This window comes from Herpailurus yagouaroundi, unplaced genomic scaffold (genome assembly GCF_014898765.1).
Source record: "Herpailurus yagouaroundi ecotype Mexico unplaced genomic scaffold, PumYag 192, whole genome shotgun sequence".
In the NCBI taxonomy this organism is placed as follows: Eukaryota; Metazoa; Chordata; class Mammalia; order Carnivora; family Felidae; genus Herpailurus; species Herpailurus yagouaroundi.
This window is the reverse complement of record NW_024412423.1, coordinates 21,614,861-21,641,047: the sequence shown is the minus strand read 5'-3', so window position 1 is coordinate 21,641,047 and position 26,187 is coordinate 21,614,861. Positions and strand designations below refer to the sequence as shown.

Genomic DNA, 26,187 nt, shown 5'->3' with positions numbered 1-26,187 from the left:
ACACAACCTAGGGCTTTGCAAGTCTAGAGAACAAAGGAGGACCCCTCTTTAGAGAAGAATGGCAAAGTTGAGAGGTGGCTGTTATAAACAAAAAGCCCATTGGAATAAACTGGGAGTTCTAACTGTAGTGGCTTTTCATTGGCTGAGTTGTGACAGTCTCTCATTGGCTGCACTATTGCTGAACAAAGAAAAATTCTTCCCTCCTCCAGCTGTGGTAGTAAAATATATGCTTTTTCCTATTGGGAATGCAAGGTAAGTCTCTTCCTGCAACTGAGGAAAAGTGGTAGGGTATGAGAGCCCTCCCTTCTGGCCTCCTGATTCCATTTTAAATGGGGTTTCCTTTTCTTAATTTTCACAAATCAAACTGAATTCAAGAGTAGATAAGTGGAAAGGAGAGTAGACTGGAACAACAGGTTTCTCTAGCTCACATCAATGGACTTTAGGGAAAATTTTCAATCTCTTGAGGATAAAAATGTACCTAGAATCCTTCATGTTATGAATGAATCACTAACTCATATGAATTGAGTACCTATTGTATGCCAGGCCCTGAAAATAGGTTGAAGAGAGGAAAAGGCAGATATGAGGAAAAGCTCAGGAAGCTTACAGAATGTCTGTTGGGGAGACTTTTCAAAAATAATCATACATATTTACTTGTACAATTATAAGGTAACTTGAATGTAAGACGAATTGTACAGTTGCTGGGGAAATCTGTTAAGAGAGAGATTAACCAAGTCTGTGAGGGAGGTTCTGACCAGAGAGGGCTAAAGATTGTAAATAACGCAGCTAGGTGGGAAGAAGTTTGGACAATTTGTTCTGACAGAAGAAATGACAAATATGAAGGAAAAACACATGGGCTGAGCCATTTCCTGAGGCTGTATCAGAAAGGGGGACATCCAGTTATAGATTTTGTTGGGAATTTATCGAATAACCCATTCTTTAACCGCCATCTCCTGTTCCCCTCTCCTAGAATCCTGGCTCAAGAGCAATCTTGAGAGCATCACACTTCCATTCAAGGCACGCAAGTATTTTTATTTAAACATATTTAAGGGTGGTAACGTTAACCCATTAGTGAAGAACAGCCGTGTCAAGACAGTCTTACTTAAAGCTCAATACCTAGCATCTAGCACATTATCTGGTACATAATAAGCTTTGTAAATTACTTGTCAATTCAAGAAACTCGTGTACTTTTTTTTTTTTAATGTTTATTTTTGAGACAAAGAGAGCGCCCCGCGAGAGCAGGGGAGGAGCAGAGAGAGAGGAGACAGGGAACCCCAAACTGGCTCCGAGCAGTCAGCGCACAGCGCGGGCTCCAACCTACAAACTGTGAGATCGGGACTTGAGCCACCCAGGCGCCCCTAAACAGGTATACTTTAAAAAGGTACTTTAAGGGGCACCTGGGTGGCTCAGTCGGTTGAGCATCCGACTTCGGCTCAGGTCATGATCTCACAGTTCGTGGGTTTGAGCCCCGCATCAGGCTCTGTGCTGACCGCTTGCTCAGAGCCTGGAGCCCGCTTCAGATTCTGTGTCTCCTTCTCTCTCTGCCCCTCCCCCGCTCACGCTTTGTCTCACTCTGTTTCTCAAAAATAAATAAATGTAAAAAAATTAAAAAAAAAAGATTTATATAAAAAAGGTACTTTAAAAGTCTATTTTTGAAAAACGATTGCCATGGATAATTTTCCCAAGCTAGAGACTCGCGTTTCTTTCTCTGCCTAGGCCCTCTGGCCTCTGAAGCTCTTTCGGGCGGAAGTGGGGAGACCAGGTTGCGGAAAGGCTGGCCCCAACCACCAGGCTCGCTCAGCGTGGGGACTGGCGGCGGAACCGCGCGAAGGCGGAACTTTGGACGGGTGGAACTGCGGTCCTGCGGACCGTCGGGAGTGAAACACCCCCCGGCCCGGAAGGACCTGACGCGAGCTGGAACCTCGGCAGCCATCGCGCTTTGCAGTTCGAACTAGGAGGGTGTGGAATCAACGCCAAGCGAGGAATTGCGATCTCTCTAGTAGCAGGTGAGTGGCGGTCTCTTCTCCCGGTAGAACCGACAGGCGGCTGGCCGCTGTGGACCCTGGGGAAAGCGCACTTTTCGGGCCTGGGCCCACTGGGGCCCTTGCTTGTGGGCAGGCAAGAAAGGGGTGCCTGTTTTCCTCTCCGGAATCTGCCGGCACTGAGGCGGAGGGGTTCCTTTGCTGCTCCGCAGGGGCCGCCCTGATGGTCCGCTGCACAGCACACCTGCTGCTGTCAAACGGTGCGTTATTTCAGGAAAGAACGAGGGGACTCTGCCGTAGGCAAGCCCTTCTTTCCCCTCCGCCTCGGTGTCCTCATCTGGTAAGGTGAAGGCTGCAGGGATCACTGACAGCTCAAAACCCTGTGACGTCGTGTGTTTTCAGTTCTCCCAATTCGTGTGGGGGCAAAGTGAAATTCCTTACTAGTGCAAGTTAACGTTTGTTCATAGTCCAAGTCCCAGTTGCGTGGGGGGAAAGATACACAGTTGGGTGAAAACTGTAATGATTTATAGATTGTTCCAAGATTTTCCAACTTAGAAATTTGTTTTGACAACAGCTAAAACCGTGACCTCTTTGGCTGAAAGAACCAAACTCATTAGGAACGTAAGGTATTTGGTACATTGGGCAAAACGAGGTGAAGGAATACTTTTAACTTTATAAATTAAACCTAATATTATTTGCATATTCATCTATCAAGCTCACTATTACCACGTGTCCTACTCTGAAGAATATCCTATGTTCACTGTTAAAATACCGGTTAAGAGTATGCCGCCTTGAAGCAAATGAAAGAGAAGGAAACATTTACTGACTTTCCTATGAATGTGGCGCTAGCCACAACAATCCACTAAGGAAGGTAATGGTATTATCTCTGGTTTACAGATGAGGAATAAAGGAAGATTTACAATTTGTTAAAAATTAGTGGTGTTGGTATGTCAAAGCAAACTGTGTATCTAATATTGCTTTAATGATTTACATTCATCACCAAAATACTTTGAACTTTAAAAACTAAGCTTATAGTTCATTGGCATTTCCTGAGTTTGCAGAAAAGGAATGTTTTGCTTTTATTTTAGAATTGTTAGACAAGCATTGTTAGTAATTAGGAGGATTAGCATTTCAAAAAAAGTACGCTTTAACTATCTTTCCTTTCACTTCAAGCAGGAATTGAGACAAAAGACTAGGCTATCAGAAATGAAAATCACTGCCACAGTATTTGAAACTTATAAATCAGAATTCTGTAGTAATGAGTCATTATTTCTTCACCCTTTTCTTTAAGCATACTTGGCTGATACTTTAATGATTTCTCTGCAGAACATTACTAAGCAAATACCTTTAAAATAATGCTGTTGAAAAAATTTTCTTGTGTTTGGCTTTTAGAACAGTTTCAGTTAAAAGTATTTTAAGAGGGTGCCTGGCTGGCTCAGTCGGTGGGGCATGCGACTCTTGATCTTGGAGTGGTGAGTTCAAGCCCCATGTTGGGCCTAGAGCTTTCTTTAAAAAAAGGATTTTAAGGACTGAATTTGTCAATAGTATCAATTTTTACTTTCTTAATTCAGTATAGGCAAGTTCAGTACTCAGACTCACAAACTTTATTTGTAATACAGTGTTCTTTCCCCCTTTTAGTACTTAAAAAAAAATCCTTTTCATATTTGATACAGGTTTAACCTTTCAGTGAGTGTCATTTTTCCCTAAAGGAGACTTGAGTTTATACTTATTGTTGATTACATGAATGAAAAAGCCTAATTCCATTATTATGATTGCTATGCATTTAATTCTAAATTTTTTTGATTGCTATGCATTTAATTCTAATTTTTTTTGAGTTTTCTATTTATATCACTGTTTTCAAAACTTTAAAGGCTATGGAAAGAAAATCTAACAGTTTTAGGGGAAAGTATTTATAGGGCAACATTGTCTTGAAACATTCAATATTGTTCCTGTCCATCCTTAATAAGGCACAGAGCCTTTCTGAAATTCTTTTTTTTTTTTTTAATTTTTTTTCAACATTTTATTTATTTTTGGGACAGAGAGAGACAGAGCATGAACGGGGGAGGGGCAGAGAGAGAGGGAGACACAGAATCGGAAACAGGCTCCAGGCTCAGGCTCCAGGCTCTGAGCCATCAGCCCAGAGCCCGGCGCGGGGCTCGAACTCACCGACCGCGAGATCGTGACCTGGCTGAAGTCGGACGCTTAACCGACTGCGCCACCCAGGCGCCCCTGAAATTCTTTAAAACATAGTCAAGCAGAGTTTGGCCTTCTTTATATTTCTGCTACTATCTGAATTCAAAAGAGAAGGGTGCATAATTCCTAAATTAGCTTACAGATAGTTTACTGATCTTAAGGAATTTGTACATGTTTTCATCATAAACCCGATGGAGTTGGGTAGAAATTTATGATTAATTTTTTTCTAGTAAATATCTTTACCTAGAATTGGAGGAAATTATTCTAGTACCTTTTCTGGTTACTGTCAGTGATGTTGTTGTTAATATTTAAAGTAAAATCAGGGGCACCTGGGTGGCTCAGTCAGTTAAGCGACCGACTTTGGCTCAGGTCATGATCTCGCAGTCCGTGAGTTCGAGCCCCGCGTCGGGCTCTGTGCTGACAGCTCAGAGCCTGGAGCCTGTTTCAGATTCTGTGTCTTCCTCTCTCTGACCCTCCCCTGTTCATGCTCTGTCTCTCCCTGTCTCAAAAATAAATAAAACATTAAAAAAAATAATAAAATAAAAAAATAAAGTAAAATCAGTCATTAAAAATATTAAAACTTGGGGACCTAGGCTCAGTCATTTGAGCCTCTGACTCCTCGTTTGGCTCAGGTCATGATCTCAGAGTTAGTGAGTTCAAGCCTCTCATGGGGACACTGTCCATGCGGATCCCTCTTGGGATTCTCTCTGCCTCTTCCTCTATGCTCCCCCCCCCAATAAATAAATAAACTTAAAAAAAAACTGTTGGGGTGCCTGAGTGGCTCAGTCAAGTGAGTGTCCAACTTGGGCTCAGGTCATGATCTCCCAGTTCGTGGGTTTGAGCCCCACACCGGGCTCTGCACTGACAGTTCCAACAGTGAGGAAGAGCCTGCTTGGGATTCTCTCTCCTTCTTTCTCTATGCTCTTCTCCCACTAGTGTGCACTTGCTCACTTGCACTCTCTCAAAATAAACTTTATAAAAATAAAAATTAATGAATTAAAACTTTTTCAAAGTTTGCACTTTGAAAGGGTACTTGGCTGGCTCGGTTGGTAGAAAATGTTTATCTCAGGGTTGTGAGTTTGAGCCCCATGCTGGTGTAGATTACTTAAAAAAAATAAAATCTTCAAAAAGTTTGCGATTTGAATTTCAATTAATTTAGTCTGAATGAGTTAATACTACCTTATATTGTGTAGTTTTCAAAATGTTTTTTGGGTACATTATCATAATTAATCATTCTTAAAACTCTTTGAGGCAGATGGCATTCCTGTAATATATAAGAAGAAACTGGAGCTCAGAAAGATTGGCTTTCCCAGAATGAAATAATAGTATTTCAGAAGATGCATATTAAATCCAGATTTTTTAAATTCTAAGATAGGTACTCACTCTAACCATAGCTCTACCATCCTTTGCTTCCCAAAGTTATTAATGTATTATCTCTATAATCCTACGCTGGTGTTATAGTTGTCTTTTTAGACTACAGGAGCTTTCATTTTTATGCTTTATTTTTAAAAAACTAGCTTTATTGAAAGACCATTCACATACCATAAAATTTATCCTCTTAAAGTATGCAATTCAATGTTTTTAGTATATTCACAAGGTTATGCAACCATCACTTTATTCCAGAACATTTTCGTCACCCAAAAAGAAACCCAGTACCTATTAGCAGTCACTCCCAGTTTCCCCTTACCTCCCCTGTCTGACAACCACTAACCTGTTCTGAGAACTTACATGTTTAGGATGTTTCATATAAATGGAATCATCCATATACGTTTAATGGGACAAGGCTTAAGAAGTTATTTGTAACCTTGAGGTTCTGCTTCATTACACTCTTTGTACTGATTTTTATGTTACTGGAGTAGATCACTTTTCTAATCTGCACAGGCCTCTTTCCTGTTTGTTGTTCATGCAATAAATAAATCTGCTGACGTGTATATGTTTCCTTATTCTTGACCTTTGCTCTTCACATGTCTTAATAGTGTGTTCGTGGTGTTGTGTAACCTGTTCTCTGGGCTCAGGTATCTGTTTGTGGCTAAATAACTTGTATTCTTAGTTGGGCATTTTTACTTCTACTTTAAAATGACTGACTCTTAGCCTGTTTTAAAGTTCTTAGAAACCCACGACTTTATGCAAATATAAATATCTCATTATCTTCTAAAGCAGAGTTTCCCCATATATGTTATTAAATTATTTCTCTAGGGACAAATTTTACAATAGCAAATTTGGACCATCCTTATTGAAAAAATCGTTTTTCCCTCAAGGTTTACCTCATTCTCCTCTGCCCCCACCCCCCCCCCCCCAATCAATCTCAGAGCTCTCACCTCACAACAGTCATCTTGGGTGAGCCGCCCCCCCCCCTTTTTTTTTTTTTTTTTAGTAATCTCTACACCCATTGTGGGGCTTGAACTCAGGACTGCGAGATAAAGAGTCCATATGCTGTATGGACTGAGTCAGCCAGGCTCCCCTTCAGTGAGGGCTTTGTCACTTGATTCACAGGCTTGCTCTCTAGAGCCGTTCTTCTAGGTGATTGTGCAGTCAGTGTGGACTGTAGACCATATAGCTCCAGCCTGGCTTCTCACAGCTTCCACTCAGTTCTTCGCTCAGGCTTTTCAGCTGTCTATGCCAGAGCCAGGCCTTGGAACTTAACCACCACGCAGACCTGATCCTCATGAGTTTTTGAACCTTGAGCTCTCCTCCACTTTGCTGACATAATTCTGGTCCACCTTTCACTTGTCTCATACTATGACTATGTCTACATTTGCTTTTCAACCAGATGTTTTCCCCCATTCTCTCTTTTCTGTGAGAAGCCTGCCTTTGCTCCCCTACTTTATCCCCATATATTAGTTGCCTTTATACCTTTAGCCACTCAGCCTGAACTTTTGATCACACCACTTCAGCCTCTCACTAGTACTCTCAAATTCCAGTTCCCCTTGTCTTTTTTCACTTCTAAGCCCTATTCATTCCGTGTTCTCTAAAGCTGACACTCACTGGGAAGGGAGGGTGGCAGGGAGAGGGGAAAATTAGAAATCCCTGCAGATGGGCAGTGCTGTGAATGTTTTTCAGCCCCAGCCAAGCACTTGGCTCTTGTTAGCACTCTTTTAATTTGATCTTTTCCCCACAGTAGGTAGCTGTCTATTCTAATCCTCACTCTGCTCCTCAGAAAATTCTCTCAGACTTCCTCACTTTTGGATTCAGATTCCTGCTACTTCCAGTGTACATTTTCTGGCCCTCCTTACTTCTACTCTTAGAGGAGGAGATGCACTCTCATCCCTGGCTCCTCTTGAGACTTTGCCCCTTTTGGTTAATTCCTTCCTTCTCTTTTTCTTGTATCTTTAATTTCTCCCTTTCTGCTAGCTCCTTCTTATCAACATACTCAAGCCTTACCCTCCTTAAGGCTTAAGAAGAAAGAAGACTTCTTAAGAAGAAACTCCCATTTCCCTCATTCCATTTCAAACTCTTTGAAAGAGGAATCTTTCCTTACTCCCTCCACCTATTGACCCTCTATCCAATTTGCTTCTCAGTAATAACAGCAACCAGGTATTAAGTACTTATTTTGTGCATTTTATCTCATTTGATCTTTACAACACTCAGAGATTTTGCAGAAGGAACTTGTCACACAGGTCATGACTCTAGAGACCAGCTCTAGTGCTTTAAGCACTGGCCACAGGCTCTCCTGTATTTTTGTTCCATGCAGGCTCCTCATGCTCTCAGCATTTGTCTCCTTGCCACAAAGCAAGCTGTGACATCTCTGCAGCTGGACTTCTTGGGGCTAACTTCTTTCCACTTGTGCCATCACCTCTTCTAATTCTTCTCCCCTTACTGGGTTCTGTCAGTTCTTCCACCCCCATCTGTCCCTTAAAGTCCATCTCAAGTGAAAACTCATTTCTTCTGTAGTATTTGGCTCATGCTTAAGGCAGGAGATCTTTAGGCAGAGCTGGTGGGGGAAATTCTGATGTTGGGAAGGAGAATGAGCAGAAGTGTTAAGATGATTGAGTTCAGGTCACCAGCAGTGAGTGGGAAGTGGTTTACTTTGGTTCAGGGAAAGCTATAAATGGAGGATGTGTATTAAGCTTGTAAAGGTGGCCAGAAGGTTTATAGTCGAAGTTCTGGAATACTGGACTAGGAGTTTGAATCATTTTTCATCTCACAGACCTCCAATGGCTCTCTATCCACAGGTATAGGGTGACCATATAAATTTCACACCTCATCAGGATGCTTTTGAGAATGAAAGGACACACTATTGATAATTATACCGAGATAACTTTGCTGAGACTGTCCCCAGCAAACGAGGAGTTACAGTCACCCTGACTATGCAACAAGTCAAGTCTAAGATGACATTTTCATAAAGCCACTCTGGAGGGCATGTACAGATTGGTACAGACAAAATATGAGGTTAAGATGGTAGTTCGGGAATGTGATTTAAGGTTCATCACAAAGCTCCTGTAGGAATCAAAAGAATGCTGAGACTACAGAAATTGATAGAGCTGGGAAATAAGCAACTGGATGGGGGATGAGAGGGAGAGAGAGGAATTACATGTCAGAGTCGTAAGGTAGAGTGATTCAAAAAATGGTACATAATCATTTAAATAAATATAAACCTTTAAAATTTTGTTACAAAGCTACTGCAATGTAGGAGAAAGGGCATGGACCTGGAAGTCAGTAAGACCCAGGTTTGGTACTTAGATGTGCCAATCATTAAGACTTGAGTTTTAGCTATTGCAACTTCAGTTTCTTCTTCTGTAAAGTGGGGACAATAATGTATTTATTCTGGGATGCCTGGCTGGCTCACTTTGGTAGAGCATGTGACTCTTGATCTCAGGGTTGAGTTCAAGCCCCACGCTGGGCACAGAGCTTAAAAAAAAACAAACCAGTATTGGGGCGCCTGGGTGGTTCAGTTGGTTAAGTGTCAGACGTCAGCTCAGGTCATGATCTCATAGTTCGTGAGTTCGAGCCCCGGATTGGGTTCTGTGCTGACAGCTCAGAGCCTGGAGCCTGCTTTGGATTCTGTGTCTCCTTCTCTTTCTGCCCTTCCCCTGCTCACTTGCTCTCCCCCAAAAGTAAGTAGGCATTTAAAAACAAACAGTATTTATTTTGAAAGGTTGTTGGGGTGCTTAGTGGTCACATAAAGTGCCCGGTATGTTAGGTCATATAAGTAGAAGAAATAATAGTAACAGCAGCTAACATTGAATGCTTAACTCTGTGCTATATACTTTGTGTGTAGTAATTGATTTAATCTTCACAACCATCTCAGATAGCTAGTATTACCCCCATTTTACAGGTAAGGATATTCAAGTAACTTGGCTAAGGTAAATGGTAAGTGGTAAAGTCCTGGCTCCATAGCTTCTGTTTTTAACCTCTTGACAAATCATAGTGCTCATAGGGATAACTGCTATTTTTTGTTTGCTTTGCTTTATTAAATTGAAAGACCGAGTAAGTATTGTTTCTTCTGTCCGTATGTTATAGTAGCAAACATGGAAGACCAAATGCCTAAATTTAGTCTCCTATTTCTCATTCTGACTCCTGCCTCCCTTGTTAGCATCTGTTGAGTGACTCAGTTTGTGGCCCCCTAACCAGTCACATCATCTCACAGTACCTGACTTTTTGCTGTTCCCACTTAGTTTCACACCACTGCACATAGTATAGCCCTCATAACCACTTAGCAAACTCTTATTTAATCTTCAAGATTCGGGCTGAACATCACCCAAGAAACCTTTACTTACCTACAACTTGTGGCCGTTGTAGAAGTGTGCAAGGAAGACTGGTTTTCTGTTTTCTTATACAGAATTCAAAGTATATTTGTGAGGGTACCATACCCTTTCCTGTTGTATTGCTTATTTTTATTCTGATTTTATGTTGTTATGATCATTAATTCCCTCACAGCTTATGATTTACAATGGGCATTTTTTTTCTTTGTGTTTATATAAGTCTTGAAATTCTATAGGGTAAGTTGTTACCATCCTAGGTAATATCCTATTCAGTTTTAACTTTTTTCAGTTAAATTACATTTGTATAGCTAACCTACCTCTCTAGACTATAACCTTTTCAAGAGAAGAAGCCATGTTTATCATTAGTATTTGTATCCCCTATGGTGTCTAGCTCAGGGCCTTGGACATAATACGAATTTAGTAATCATTATTGAATTAAAATATCTCAGTAAACCATTGCTTTGATTCTTTACAGTGAAAATTATGATATATCTTACTTAAAAATCTTCAGAAAAGATAAACCACTTGTATATATTTTTTGTGACTACAAGTTTCAATTTCTGCATAACCTAGAATAATAATAGAACAAGATGTAATTTTCAGCTTCAGTAAAATAAGAACTTGTAACAATGGATTCTTGTGTGTATATATAAGTTGCTCTTCTAGTTTTTATTCTTGTGATACTGACACATGAAACTTCGTTATTTGTGAGTCACTCTCAGTCAGGAATGGACTGGTTTCAAGAGCAAAATTCTTCTCTTGCTAGTTCAAGTAAGGAACTGAAAGAGAGGAGAGGCTATTGCCTGGATCCAGGGAATCCCCTAGTAAATACTGGTAGGCCACCTATAAACTGGAGGTAGGTTGACTCTCACTCTCAAGGCAATGTAATCTCTTAAACACCTTATCCTCAAGGAATTCTGAGTTTGGTGGGCCCGTCTGGGTCACAGTTGGCAGCCCACTGGACTGAGAGGTGGTTAAAGAAAGCAGTGCTGTGTGTCACACTTTGTCTAAAGAACGTCAAAAATAGCAGAATCCTTCAAATTGTTCGGACTTGGCCCAAATTTTGGGCCTGGATTTTGTTTACCTCTAGAAAATTAACTTTGTTGATCTGAAAGTATACTTTTGTATATTCTTTCATTTCTCAAGAGGTTTTTTCCCCCCTCTTCTTTCCATATTAACTTTATTAGTTATCAAGAACATGTCAAAGAAATGCTAAATTGAACTATACTCTGTATTTTCTACTGTGATTTAAAAAAATGTTTTTTAACATTCGGTAATACGATTAAAATTTGAAAAATGCACTAAGATTACAAGCCCAGAAATCGACCACCTGATATCATTTGCTACAAAAGACCAAAAGTAATGGAAAAGGGGGTTTTACTCCACATAGGTATAATCAGACTTGAAAGCTTACTTCATTATCATAAATTTCCTTTCCTCTCTTTCTCCTTGCTTTTTCTTCCTCCACTCCAAGGTTTTGGTAAGTATTTCATAGGCCATATATACCTTAACTTACTCTTGAATATAGATTATTTCCAAAAATTTTCTTACATAACACTTTGATGCACATCTTGATACATAAAGATTGTCTATATTTAGGACATTTTCTAAAAGTAGAATTCTTGGGTCAGATGGTATAACATACAGATTACTGCCAAATTAGTCGTTAAAAAGATTTGTAACAATTTATACTGCCACTAACTGCATCTTTTACCACATCTTTTCTAGTTCCAGCTATTACAGTTCATTTTCAGGTTTGCCACTGTGGTTGGTAAAGAATGGTCTCTAGTTCATATTTCTATTTTAATTAAAAAAATTTTTTGTTGTTTTTTTAAAAATAGAGGCCTTTTTTCCCCTTTCTTTTTAAAGTAAGCTCTACACCCAGTATGGGGCTTGAACTCATAACCCCGAGATCAAGAGTCGCATGTTCTACCAACTGAGCCCCACTAGTTTGTATTTAATAGCATTTTGTGTTTTATGCATCAGTAGGTATCTGATTAGATCACCTTGGATAAGAATAGCTAACTCTTGGGGCACCTGGGTGGCTCCGTCAGATAAGTGTCCAACTTTGGCTCAGATCATGAGATCACGGTTAGTGAGTTTGAGCCCTGCATTAGGCTCTCTGCTGTCAGCACAGAGCTCGCTTCAGATCCTCTGTCCCCCTCTTTCTCTGCCCCTTCCCCACTTGTGCATTCACTCTTACATACTCTCTCTCAAATAAACATTAAAAAAAGGGGGGGAGCACTTGGGTGGCTCAGTCACTTGAGCCTCCAACTTCGGCTCAGGTCATTATCTTGCGGTTCTGTGAGTTCGAGCCCCACATTGGGCTCTCCGCTGTCTGCATGAGCCCGTTTTGGATCTTCTATCTCCCTCTCTCTGACTTTCACCTACTGTGCACTCTCTTTCTCAAAAATAAATAAACAACAACAAAAAAGAATGGTTAAACTCTTTATAGGAAGTTTGTTATAGGATTGTTTACTCAGAGTTCATGTTTAATGTTGTTGGTGTTTAATGTCAACTACTGAATTCAAAACACTTTCTTTTCCAGACTCTATAAGAATTTGGATATGTCCTTCATATTTGACTGGATTTACAGTGGTTTCAGCAGTGTGCTACAGTTTTTAGGTAATGTTGGCCCTTTGTTCTCTATTGTTATCCCATTTAATCCTACTTAAATAAAAGTGCTTATTTGTCTAGAGCCTCTTTATGTATAATCCACTAGTTGTGAATGTGAATTTTGAAATCATACAAATGTGTTCAAATTACTCATTGTATATCTCTTATAAATTATGTAATCTTGGGCAAATTACTTTCTTTACCTTAGCCTTAGTCTCCTTATCTGTAAATTAACAGTAATTCCTACCTCTTTTAAGGTTGTTGATAGGAATATTATTTACAGGAGTAGCTACCTGTGATTAGCCAGTTTACCTAAAAAGTTTCTGAGTGCTTTAGATACTTTATCTCATTTAATCCTCACAGAAACTCACTGCATTATTTTTGTTATTATAAATTTATGTTCCATCAAGTGCCTTGTAAATGGCAGCATAAAATCTGCTAAATGAGACTTGTATACCCAGCAATTCTGACTAGTGATTTTCCTCTCTTTATAGATATTAAAGAGGAAAAATCATAGCATCTCATTCTCTTACTGACATTCTTAACTTCTCATGTTTTCCGTGAAACAAGCTTTTGATTGACTTTTATGTTACCATGTATACAACTTTATTATTGTAGTAATTAATGAAGATGTTCTGATCTCCTGTTTTCAAATCTTACCCTAAGTTTAGTCTCCATGTAATCATCATCTTGAACTGGCACAAAGAGAAGCATTTCATGTAATTACAGAGTTGTCAACGTAACTCCTAACTGGCCACAACTGTACTTATGAATTGTTATCTCCTATATAAATATTTTTTCTTCCACAAACATAATCTTAACCAAGGAAATAAATTTTGTTTGGAAAATACACATCTTGTTTGACACTATATATTAAAAGGATAAAAATTTAAGATCAAATTTTATCAGTCTTTTTATTTCTTATATGGACCTCAATATTTGCAAATTTTTAAAAACCAGTTTTCTTTTTTTTTAATTTTTATTTATTTATTTTTGAGAGAGAAAGAGAGCATGAGTCGGGGAGAAGCAGAGAGAGGGGGAGAGAGAGGATCCCAAGCAGGCTTCTCACTGTCAGCACAGAGCTCAATGTGGGGCTCAAACTCACAAACCATGAGACCATGACCTGAGCCAAAATCAAGAGTCGGTCACTTAACCGACTAAACCACCCAGGTGCTCCTTTTTTGTCCTTTTTAAAATAAAATCCCTCACATTATCTTATACTGTCACTCTACTACAGGTCAAATATCAGATCTTTCCATACTACCTCCTCAAGAATTCTTACATATTTTTATCAGACTGAAATATTTTGTTACATATGTACAAAAACTGGGTCAGAAATAAATGTTTTCAACTTCATTATACTGGGATAACCTGGGTTGTGACAAGTATCTGTGTCTCAGTTGATAGAAAAATGATTTAATGCGGAACTACATTGTAAAGGCAAAATAGATGGACTCATAAGCAGGAGCAAGAGGTTAATAGGGCTAACAGTAGGAGGCAGTGTAGAGAAATGGAAATGAACCAAAGCTTTTGCATCAAAGATGGGTTCTATCTCAGATCTGACCTCAGCATTTGAGCAAGTTAACTTTGAGCCTTTGTTCCCCTCTGTAAGAAAGAGAATAATGTGTACTTCAAAGAGTTATTTTGAAGATTAAATGAAGTAATGTATAATGCTTAACAGTGCTTATCACAAAATAAGGATTTAGTCCAACCCGCTTTCAAGATTAAAGTTTAAATGTCCTAGGTGTTCCCTTTTGGATTCTTACCCAGTGCACTGTTACTACTTAAAAGGTAGGAAAGATTGTGATTGCACTGATTAGAAACCACCTGTGTAGAAACATTTTAAGAAATAGAAGTGTTTAAAAAATTATTAGTCACAGTTCATGATTAAATGAGAAATATAGTATCTCAGCTCAAATAAATATGGAAGACAATCTTCCCCTTAGGATCAGAACTGTTGGGCACTGAGTGATCAAAACATTAGGACTTCAAACAATTTACTTTTTAAGCATCAATGTGGAGAAAGAGTTAGGTATTATTTTGGTGTGGACTTATTAAAAAATGAGTAACCTGAATTAGCATTGCCTAATGTCTTCAAAAGTTCATTTTTTTGATGAGTAAACATATTTTTGAGTTGCTACTATGTCCCCTGTCCTCATGTAATTCCATAGGTGTTAGACAATTAAATATGGAAAATAAAATTCATTATTGCTACATACCTATAAGAGTGTCCAAAATCTGGACAATGACAACACCAAATGCTGGTGAGGATGTGGAGCAGCAAGAACTTTCATTCACTGCTTGGAATGCAAAATGGTACAGCCACTTTGGAGGACAATTTGGTGGTTTCTTACAAACCTAGACATACTCTTACCATACAATCCAACACTTGTGCTCCTTGGCATTTACCCAAAGGAGCTGAAAACTTAGGGCCACATACGAACCTGCACAAAGATTTTATAGCAGCTTCATTTATAATTGCCAAAACTTAGAAGGAACCAAAATATCCTTCAGTAGGTGAATGGATAAATAAACTGGTTTATCCAGATAATGGAATACTACTAAGCACTAAGGAATTTTGCTTAATGGAATACTACTAAGCTCAAAGAAATGAGCTATCAAGGCATGAAAAGACATGAAGGAACTTTAAATGCATATTACTAAGTGAAAGTCGTCAATCTCAATTGACTGTATGATTACAATTATGTGTCATATGCAACTATATGGCATTCTGGAAAGGCAAAATACAGAGACAATAAAAAGATCAATGGTTGCTGGGCAGGGCGGGTAGGGTGGATGAATAGGCAGAGCATATAGGATTTTTAGGGCAGCGAAAATACTTTGTATATTATAATCATGGATATATGTCCTTATATGTTTGTCAAAATACAGAATGTACTCTACTAAGAGTAAGCCCTAAGGAAACTCTGGGTGACTATGATCGATCAATGTAGGTTCACTGTTGGTTAAAAATGTACCATTTTCGTGAGTGATGTTAATAATAGGAGAGGCTATATATATGTGTGGGGACAGGGAGTATATTGGAAATCTCTGTACCATCCTGTCAGTTTTGATGTGAACCTAAAACTGAAAAAAAGCCTTTAGAAAAAAAACTCAATATGGAATTTCTCAACAAATGCCAATCTATAAACTGGTCAATGCCCTCTTTTTTCTATTACTTCATCTATCAGTACTCGGTTGATACATTTAAAAAATTACGTGCTTGGGTTTTTTGTTGTTGCTTTAGTTTTATGCAATCCTATGAATAGTTCAACCTTATTTTCTCAGGGAAATTTGACAATGACCTAAACTTTCTATTGCAAGAACTCACTATGATTTTTATTGTCAAAACTACTTAATTTATTTTCATCCATGGATATCTCTTTAATTTCCCTTTTTGTCTCGTTTCATAAGTACATGATCTCAAGCATTTTTTTGTTCCTCTAGTAGTGGACATAGATATTTATTCCTAAATTGTCAAGGGAATCAGCATTTTGGCACTGCAGATAAGTTTGGATAATACACATTCGTTGATTGGGACAAAGTTTAGGTTTAAAATGATCTGAATTTGCAAATCATGATAGATTTAAAATAGCTCTTCAAAACTGAAATTAGACTAGAAATCCAACTTTATTCAAGCAAATTTATAAAATCTTACAAGTTCAAAAGGTTAATAGGTGTTTCTTTATAAAACATCTAGAGTAATTAGGGAAAATATCCAAATAACTAAACTGTAAATAATTATATTTATATTATACTTTTATTTGAAGTCATTTTACTTGAATAATCTGTCAGATAGCACTTTGACTAATCATAGGTCTTATTACTCTGCAGGATTATATAAGAAAACTGGTAAATTGGTATTTCTTGGATTGGATAATGCAGGAAAAACAACATTGCTACACATGCTAAAAGATGACAGACTTGGACAGCATGTCCCGACGTTACATCCCAGTAAGTATATTCCCCCATGCAACAAACTACTTTATTAAGTGATAATAATTCATAGGCACTAACCAAAAGTTTTTTGGGTTTTGGTGGATAATTGTGATCAGGTGATTTGACCTATTAAAATAATACAGTAAATAATAGCTGACCCACTCCCAGGGTGTATATTTAGATCTTGAAATAATACTCCTATCTTCTTATCAGTTTGTACACCCTTCTCCAGATAGAGGAATTAAGGTTACTTTCTCGGGGATTATAACATGATTGAGGTCTATCCAACCAGATACTGCTTAGGCTATAAATAGTCACCATTACCTTGTTTATTTATTTATTTTGAGTAGGCTTCATGCCCATTGCAGAGCCCAGCATGGGGCTTGAACTGAGGACCGTGAGATTAAGAGTCAGACACTTAACTGACTGAGTCACCCAGGCGCCCCCACCATTACCTTGTCTAGATAACCTAATTTCTTTCACATTTTAAAACTACTATTTTAATCCTTTTTCAGTGTGGGCAGATTATAGTCATATTATACTTTGTTAGTTACTCTCAATTTATTAACCGTTTATTTTTCTAATCTGAGAAACCTCAACAGTATCTAATATAAAGACCATAGAATTATTCCAAAAAACAGGGCACATATTGATACATTTATACAAAGTTTTAAAACAGTTTAAAAAAATAATTTACTGTGGTTTCTTTAAGACAGACTACCCTGAAAGACATTAACAATGATTCTGTAAATCACTTAATACATACCATCCTTTATATAATACATACTATCCTTTATATAAAGTAAACATTAAAGTGACAAAATTATTAGAACATATGCCTTATAAATATCTGTGACCTTGCTTTTACTGTTGAAAAGTCTATGAATCAAGTCGACATAGAGTAAAATGAATTTTAATAGTTTTATTGAGTGGCTGGGTGGCTCAGTTGGTTAATAGTCCAACTCTTGGTTTTAGCTCAGGTCATGATCTCACAGTTCATGAGATCAAGCCCTGCACTGGGCTCTGCACTCACCGTGTGGAGCCTGCTTGGGATTCTCTCTCTCTCCCTCTCTCACTGCCTCTCCCTGCTCACTTTGACTCACTCACTATCAAAATAAATATACTTAAAAAAAAAAAAATAAAAGGGATGCCTATGTGGCTCAGTCAGTTAAGCATCCAACTTTGGCTCAGGTCATGATCTCAGAGTTTGTGAGTTCAAGACTCACATCAGGCTCTATGCTGACACCTTGGAGCCTGGAGCCTGCTTCAGATTTTGTGTCTACCTCTCTCTCTGCCCCTCCCCCACTCATGCTTTGTCTCTCAAAAATGAATAAATGTTAAAAAAATTTTTAATAAAAATGAGAATAGAATTGAGAACAGGGCCAAAAAGTGGATAATATGATAGTTATTTAATTCAGTAAATATTCAGAGAACAAGGACAGAGAACAATGACAAAAAGTACCATTTTATCGATGAAATTGATAGTGAAGTTGGAAAGGAAAATGTCATAAAATTTTGTTATCCTGGGAAAAGAGTGGGGCTAAGATCTTATTTTATTTATTTATTTATTTATTTATTTATTTTTTAATTTTTAAATTTTTTTTTTCAACGTTTATTTATTTTTGGGACAGAGAGAGACAGAGCATGAACGGGGGAGGAGCAGAGAGAGAGGGAGACACAGAATCGGAAACAGGCTTCAGGCTCTGAGCCATCAGCCCAGAGCCTGATGCGGGGCTCGAACTCACGGACCGTGAGATCGTGACCTGGCTGAAGTCGGACGCTTAACCGACTGCGCCACCCAGGCACCCCTAAGATCTTATTTTTAAGTTATCTCTATACCCAATGTGGGGCTCAGACATACAGTGTACGCTCTACTGACTGAACCAGCCAGGTGCCCCCATTTTTTAAATTTTTTGATATTGCTCTCATTTATTCAACAAATATTTGAGTACCTACTTTATGTCACACATTATTCTAAGTACCAGGACTAAAAGCAGTGGCACAAAATAGTTGCCATCTCAACTTTCCTACAGCTCACATTCATTTTATCTTACATTTTGCATTAATCAAAAGCATATGTGAAAAGGTAACATGTATCTACCCTATGATCTGACAGTTCCATTGCTAAGTGTGTATCAAAGAGAAATGAAAACATATTTTTACCAAAATCCTTGTACAACAGGGTTTATGCCAGCATTATTTGTAATATCCCCCAACTGCCCCCAACAGCTCAAATAGCCATAAAAAGAAAAAAAAAAAAAAAGAAAAAAAAAGGATAAACAGTGAAATTCTATTCAATAAGAAAGAGGAATAAACTGTTACATATGGTGCATATTCTGCATGGAAGAAACTGGTCACAAAAAGTTACATACGTTATGGTATCATTTATATGAAATTGTAGAATAGGCACAACAAACCTGTGGTGCTGGAATTATTGCTTCTGGGAGTGGACATTGACTGGGAAGGGGAAGACTTCCTGGGATATTAAGAGTTTTCTGTGTCTTAATTAAACTGGGACTTTTTATAAAGTAGAGAGTCTATTAAGGATTGTAACCATAAAGGTGGTTTCCCAGCTACATCCAAGCATTATATTTTCGTTGTGGAAAGAAACACACTTTGAACACAAACTGTATTGATTATTCATTCACTTAGGAGTCTACATAAATACTTTTTTAACAAGAAAGTACCCTGGGGCTTCAGCAGGTGTAATGAAGAGTTAAAATTACACTGAGCCTTTCATTATGATCGTAGGGACTTCTGCTTTTGGTTCTGATGGAGTAAGAGTGTCTGGCATTACCCTCCCACTGTAAGCAGCTAGAAAACTGGACAAAAATATATACAAGTGTTTTCAGAACTGGACAATATCTAGCAGAGGACTATGGTTCCTGAGAGATGGAAAACCTTTCTGTATCCAAGCTTTATCACAGAGATCCTTTTCAGACCATGGTGCAGGGAGAGGAAACCCAAACAAAACACAGTAGTCTTGCTGAGTTGAGACAGAGACCAGAATATGGGGATGCTGAGGTGATGAGAATTTGCTTGGCATAGTACCAGAGGAAGGAGCTCTGCAGAGAAAGAACTCCAGCAATGTTTGTGGCTAAATACCAATCTGTGTGCACAGGGTAAAACTCCCCATGGCCAGTCACAGAAAAATTTCTGGAGAAAGAATAACTGTAGCAGGGCTGTTAACCAAATAATTCTCAGAGCTCATATGGGGCCAGGAATCACTCATGTTCCCACCAGCCAGAAGGCAGAAACCTGGTTGAATACACAGGGCATTCCAAAAGAGACTTCAGAAGAATCATACCTTAGTAATGGGGCTGAAGTAGCTGTAAAGTAAAGACTACTTTAACCTAACAAAAAGTGATCTGCAAGCAGTTTTCCTGCCAGAATAAAGTTCACATTGCTTCAAAAGAATACAACAATGTCTAGCATCCAATAAAAAATTGCTAGACATGCAAAGAAGTAGGAAAGTGAGATCCACAACCAAGAGAAAAATTAATCAGTAGAGACAGACCCAGAAGTGACTAAGATGATGGAATTAACAGATAAGGATGTTGAAACAGCTGCAAAGAATGTGCTTAAGGATTTAAGGAAAATGTGAACAGAATGAGGAAAGAAATGGAAGATATAAGACAGAACCAAGTGGAACTTGTAGAAATGAAAACTTAATACCTGAAATGAAATTTTTACTAGACAAGGCTAATAGTAAATTAGTGCCAGTACTGCAGAAGGAAAGACTTGTGAACTTAAGTCAACACAAAACAAACTATGTAAAATGAAGCACAGAGAGAAAAATGAAAAGAAAATGAACACTCAGTGACTTGTGGGACAATACCAAGCAGTCTAGCAAACTTACACTTGAAGTCCCAGAAGAAGGGAGAGAACAGAAAACAGTTTGAAGAAATAATGGTGAGAATGTTTATTAAAGTTGTGTTTATCATTAAAGACTGTAACTTGCATAATATGAGAGCTACAAGGGAAAATTATTTCCCTGGTAGCATCTAAAATGAATTACAGGAAAAATTATTAGGTTAAAACAGTTACTTGAATTCACAGCAAATAATTATCTGAATAGTTAATATTTTCAGCAGGAAAAATAGAGAAGGAAAAAACAAAAGTGTTGGATTTGTGGTGGGTAGTGAATACTAGATTATTACCATTACTTGTATTAAACTGTCAATATAAATTGGAGTATATCTAATTACAACAAATTCTTTTTTTTTTTTTTATGTTTATTTTGAGAGAGATAAAGAGAATACAAGTTGAGGAGGAACAGAGAAAGGCTGGGAGAGAGAAATCCCAAGCAGGCTCAGCACAGAGCCTAATGTGGGGCTCGAGCCCACAAACCGTGAGATCATGACCTGAGCTGAAATCGAGACACTTAACTGACTGAGCCACCAAGGCGCCCCAACAAATTCTTTTATCAATTCCTAAATGTTTGATTTGAGCTTATTTGCAGTTAAAATAAACCAAAGTAGCAATATATACCATGTATGGAATCTGATTTTCTTGTAACAATATTTTGTATTATTATTTAGCTTCAGAAGAACTAACCATTGCTGGCATGACCTTTACAACTTTTGATCTGGGTGGACATGTTCAAGGTAAGATTCTATGACTCTTATAAATAGCTTTATTTTATTTTAACATAATAAAAATGTAGCCATTATTTTCCTGTGCATGAAATCTCATTCTATTCAAGAAAGGCCAGAGTAGACTTAAAATTTAAAAATTATTATCCCCAGATAAGCTTTAAAGCAAAGTGTGATTTTTATGATACCCCTGGTCAATTTAAATCTGAATTGCTTTTGGTGTAAAGTGTGTAAGCAAAATTGAGGTTCTGTTCTCTGTTCCAATCCATATCTCACTGATGGTCACAATTACATTATGATGATGTTACTGCTATGAATTAAAAACTTTCAATGGCTGACCTACAAATAAAACCAAACTCCTTGACCTGGCATTGAGGATCTCTGCAATCTGATCCCACTTTATTTTTTGTCTTTATTTTCCACTGTTCCCTTTCCTATTCTCTGTACTCTAACCAAACCAAACCCCTTGGTGTTCTCCCACCTTTGTGTTTTTAATTCATGCCACCCCCATCTGCACATGAGTAACCCACCTTCAGGGCCCAGTGTAATTGTGGCTACTGCCCCTGAGAAGCCACTCTCACCTATGAGTGCTCTCAACTGTACTTCTGTGGTGTTTAGTGCATCTGTGTAAACGTCTGCAAGTTTGGAAAAGACTGTGTTGTCTCTTCTACTAAATTTTCTGGAACTAGAGTCCGTTTTTTATGTCCCTCAAAAGACATGGCAGTACCCAGCACATGGTAATTCAATAAATAATGAATATTACAAAGTTTGTGGGCATTGTAAAAACCTCTTAAGACAAACAGTTGAAAAGATTTTAAGAGGTTGTGGCTAGTGAATGCACATTTGGAGACATAATAATTGTTTGAAATATATATGAAGTACTTTCCAGAATATAATGGTTAGAGAAAATTGGAACCTAAGGGAGTTTGTCTGAGACTTAATGTCTGTATTGTTTTTAAGATATGTCATAAAACTGAAGTCAGAAAAAAGTTGCTTACCCATAAGGCACCCCTAAAACTTTCCTTTAAAAACCGTCATGGAAAATATTACCTGAATGGTTTCGTTGACTTTAGTTAATTTCTGTTACACAATTAGCTTTTGTTTTAACAAATCTGTACCCAGTACTGACTTCCTTCTGTCACTGACTACAAATTTATCAGTGGCCAAAAAAACTGATAAACTAGAAATGTCAAAAAATGAATACCGCATATAAAAAATAGGAGTCATCCAATGAACTTAATGTGCATCATTGTCCATTGGTAGCAAATATTAATTCCACTGCTAACATGGGAAAATTGGGACAGAGTGAAGTATTTGACTTGCTCACATCAAGGAAAGCCTTTCTTGTTCTTCTGGAAAGATTTAGCAACACCAGGTTAAAGATTAACTTGAGTGAAGTAGTAGCATCTAAGGGATAATTACACTTGAAATCTTGTTGGACTCTTCCATCAAACCATCTGCTAGGTTTGACCAGCAAATAAAATCTAACTCCTGATTGTTTTTGTTAGCTCGAAGAGTGTGGAAAAACTACCTTCCTGCTATCAATGGCATTGTATTTCTGGTGGATTGTGCAGACCATGAAAGGCTGTTAGAATCAAAAGAAGAACTTGATGTAAGTTAACTAAAACTAAACATAGTTGAATCATTCTGGTAAGCTTGAGGAAATAGGTTGGAGATCTAAGTATCAGAGTGCAGCTTTTGTGCAGCCTCTGATATAACTCCTGGCAGTTTGTGGAGCTCAGTGATTATTCTGCTAGGAATGCAGAGACAGTAGCTTAGAATAATTGTAGCTATGGAGGAAGTGCTAACACAGACTTTCTTCCCGAAGACCTAAGCTCACTCTGTGCAGCGTGCCTTGTATTTTATTTCATGTCTGCAACATACCTGGAGTGGTTTGGTCTTGAGTCCCTGATCATCCTAGGATGCCATTTTCTTCGGGAGTTGTCTGGAACCTGGAAATGGTATAACATACTATCTTTGTCACCACTTCCAGGAGTGAGCAGGTCACGTGTAGCCACTTCTCTCCTCTCCCAGGACAGCTGCTTTGTAAAGGGATTCAGAACAGCAGGGAGGGCCAGGGCTAGATCTGGGACCACAGAGAAAGAAATTGCATGATTTGACCTGACCATGTGTCTTCCTATAGCAGGCAAGTAAATAATTGTTCATGTGGAAAAGTCCAGGTAGGTTCTGTGGTCATGAAACAGGGTCAGGGAATTCCTGACTACTTACTTTGTGCCAGGCACGTGTATATTAACTCATTTAATTCTCAAATCAACTCCATAAGGTAGGTGCTACTATTGTAAATTCTCTTTGAACTTCAGTGAGGCTTATTTATCCAAGATCTCACTATTCATAAGCAGCAGAACTAGAATTGAAACCAGTTCTGCCCACCTTCAAGGTGTTCATTTTAGTACCTTAGTGATTCAGAGTGAGTAGAGTTGAGCATTTACAGAAGGAACTTTAGGGAAACAGAAGAATTGAGCTAATGGTTTCATTGAGCTCACTTTATTTTTATTTTTTAAGATTTTTTTTTTTTTAATTTTTTTTTAACGTTTATTTATTTTTGAGACAGAGAGAGACAGAGCATGAACGGGGGAGGGTCAGAGAGAGGGAGACACGGAATCTGAAACAGGCTCCAGGCCCTGAGCAGTCAGCACAGGGCCCGACGCGGGGCTCGAACTCACGGAGTGTGAGATCGTGACCTGAGCCGAAGTCGGCCGCTTAACCGACTGAGCCACCCAAGCGCCCCATGATTTTATTTTTTTTTTAAGTAATTTCCACACCCAAGGTGTGGCTCGAACTCAAAATCCCGAGATCAAGAGTCACATGCTCTACTGGCTCTAGAGCCAGCCAGTCGCCTCTGAGCTCACTCAAATGTGGGAAAAGTTTGCCAAAGATAGTTTGCAAAACTGACATGATTATGATAGAGTATGAGTCTTTGATACTCATTTGGGGCCTTGTCATAATGAGCCTTTTAGATGGTTTCATATCAACATCTTGTCTTTCATTTTTTGTTTTATTTCAGTCACTGATGACAGATGAAACCATTGCTAATGTGCCTATATTGATTCTTGGGAATAAGATTGACAGACCTGAAGCCATCAGTGAAGAGAGGTTGCGAGAGATGTTTGGTTTATATGGTCAGACAACAGGAAAGGTAAATAAAATAATTTTTTTGGACAAGTGTGACTATTTCATTTGACAGTATAAGTGTCTTTTAATTTAATGTTTTATTTATTTTTATCTTCTGAAATACTGTATTCCAATACTAGTGCTAATAGTAATCATGGTTATTATTAGCCCAACTGGTGGTCTACCTTTTTGTTGTTGTTGTTGTCGGGTATAATTGACCTGTAACATTAGTTTCAAGTGTACAACCAAATGTCTTTTTAAATTTTTTTTTCCCTTAAAAACTGTCCTTTCTACATTTCAGTCTTTTTTAATGTCCTCATGGGTTATATTTCTACCACTGAATGAAACCTTTTCTTGGTGATAAACATATCAAAGCTCATGCTTATGGGAAACTAAATTAAAGCTTCCAGAGTTTTATTCATCATAGATTTTCAGAATTAGCCACTAAAGAACGTACTTGAACGTTTAAGCATTCTGGTCGTGTATTTAGGCCCTGAGTTCATCAGAGATCAAAATAAAATGTAAAGTTGAACACAGGAGTGTTTGGGGGATTTTGTAAACATAATACTTTATAATAAGCTTTAAGACACATTATTTTTGCATGCATTTCTACTAGTATTTATTTGGGGGAGGGACCTTAGTATTGGAAAATCTGAGTTCACAAAATTTCCTTGGTTATATTTATTCTTTCAGAGTAGAGACATACTACAGTCTTTGGAAGGAGACTCCTATGTTAGGGTAGACTTTGGTCTGTTTTCTGTGTCTTCTTTTCAGTAAGTCAACTCCCCATTTTTAGGAGATGGCCTTGTTTAGTCATAAACGTACTCAGAAAATGTTTGTCTTTAATATTAGCGAAGCCAGGTTGGGTTTTTTTTTTTCAAGTCAAAGATTATTTTCATTCTTGTGTGCCTCACAAGCTCACCTCTTCCCCACTGAGAAGAGAGAGGTTTCCTGTGTGTCTAGGGGACTTGTATGCCCAACACCAATGGCTTAGCACAGTCACCCTTTGTTCTAAGATGTATAAGCTGCAATTCTGCTGTAAAGTGGAGCTTTTATTTCCTAAAGGAGTCATCCATCATAATGTCTGTCTTCCCTTCTAGGGCAGCGTATCACTGAAAGAACTGAATGCCCGACCCTTAGAAGTTTTCATGTGCAGCGTGCTGAAAAGGCAAGGTTACGGCGAAGGTTTCCGCTGGATGGCACAGTACATTGATTAACAACAACCTGCATCAGTTCCAGGTCTCACCATTCAGGCCTACTCAGAGATTTCATCACTCAACATGCATAACTTGAATTCAATAGACTTTTGTTGGTTAGAAAACAGATGTTTTTTAGATTAATATTATATCAACTTAATTTGAGTGCAAATTTAAAACTAATTCAATGTAAGTTTGAATATCACAATGTTAGCTTTCTAATTCCATAAAAATAATTAGTTTTTACAGTTTATAATCTGACATTACCCCCAGCGCCATTTGTAAAGAACAACTTTCCAGCAGTACATCTGAAGCACTTTTTAACAACGTGAAATTACAAATGTAAACCATATTTAAAAGCTCATCATGTTAAATTTTTATGTACTATTTTGGAACTAGTTTTTAAATTTTAGATTATATGCCCACCTATCTTAAGTGTACAGTTAATAATTAGCTTATTGATGATTGCATGATGCCTTACAGTTTTCAATATTTTTTCTTATGCAAACGTCATGCAATAAAACAAACCCTAATGTTTGGCATCTTTGTTGGGCAGATGTTTCATTTTAATGTGTCGTAGAGCAACATCATACGTATGAGGAGGTTGTGGGGAAAGGAGAAGGCTTCAGAATTTTTAGAATAATGTTTAAGTCCCTAGAGACTTTTGCGTTTACCAGGAGACCAGTTGTGTTCAGTTGCAAATTATACCACATTTATCTCTGAATCATGTGTATTTTTAACAGTAATGCTACCGTTAGTAGTGCTGATGGGGTCCATGTCCTTGTTGCTGTGGGATCGGCCTTCTGAAGAAAAGCACATCTTTTGGTACAACACA

The 26,187-nt window shown here is 38.1% G+C and overlaps 1 protein-coding gene across 1 annotated transcript; it reads left to right on the top strand.

Annotated features, from left to right (window-relative positions):
* Positions 1-1,883: 1,883 nt before the first annotated feature.
* Positions 1,884-25,894, top strand: SAR1B (secretion associated Ras related GTPase 1B). The gene is made up of 7 exons (XM_040444503.1): positions 1,884-2,003; positions 12,423-12,499; positions 16,325-16,444; positions 20,971-21,036; positions 22,533-22,636; positions 24,050-24,181; positions 25,257-25,894. The coding sequence occupies exons 2-7, from the start codon at positions 12,442-12,444 to the stop codon at positions 25,371-25,373; spliced, it is 597 nt and encodes a 198-aa protein (XP_040300437.1). The 5' UTR covers positions 1,884-2,003; positions 12,423-12,441; the 3' UTR covers positions 25,374-25,894.
* Positions 25,895-26,187: the final 293 nt, after the last annotated feature.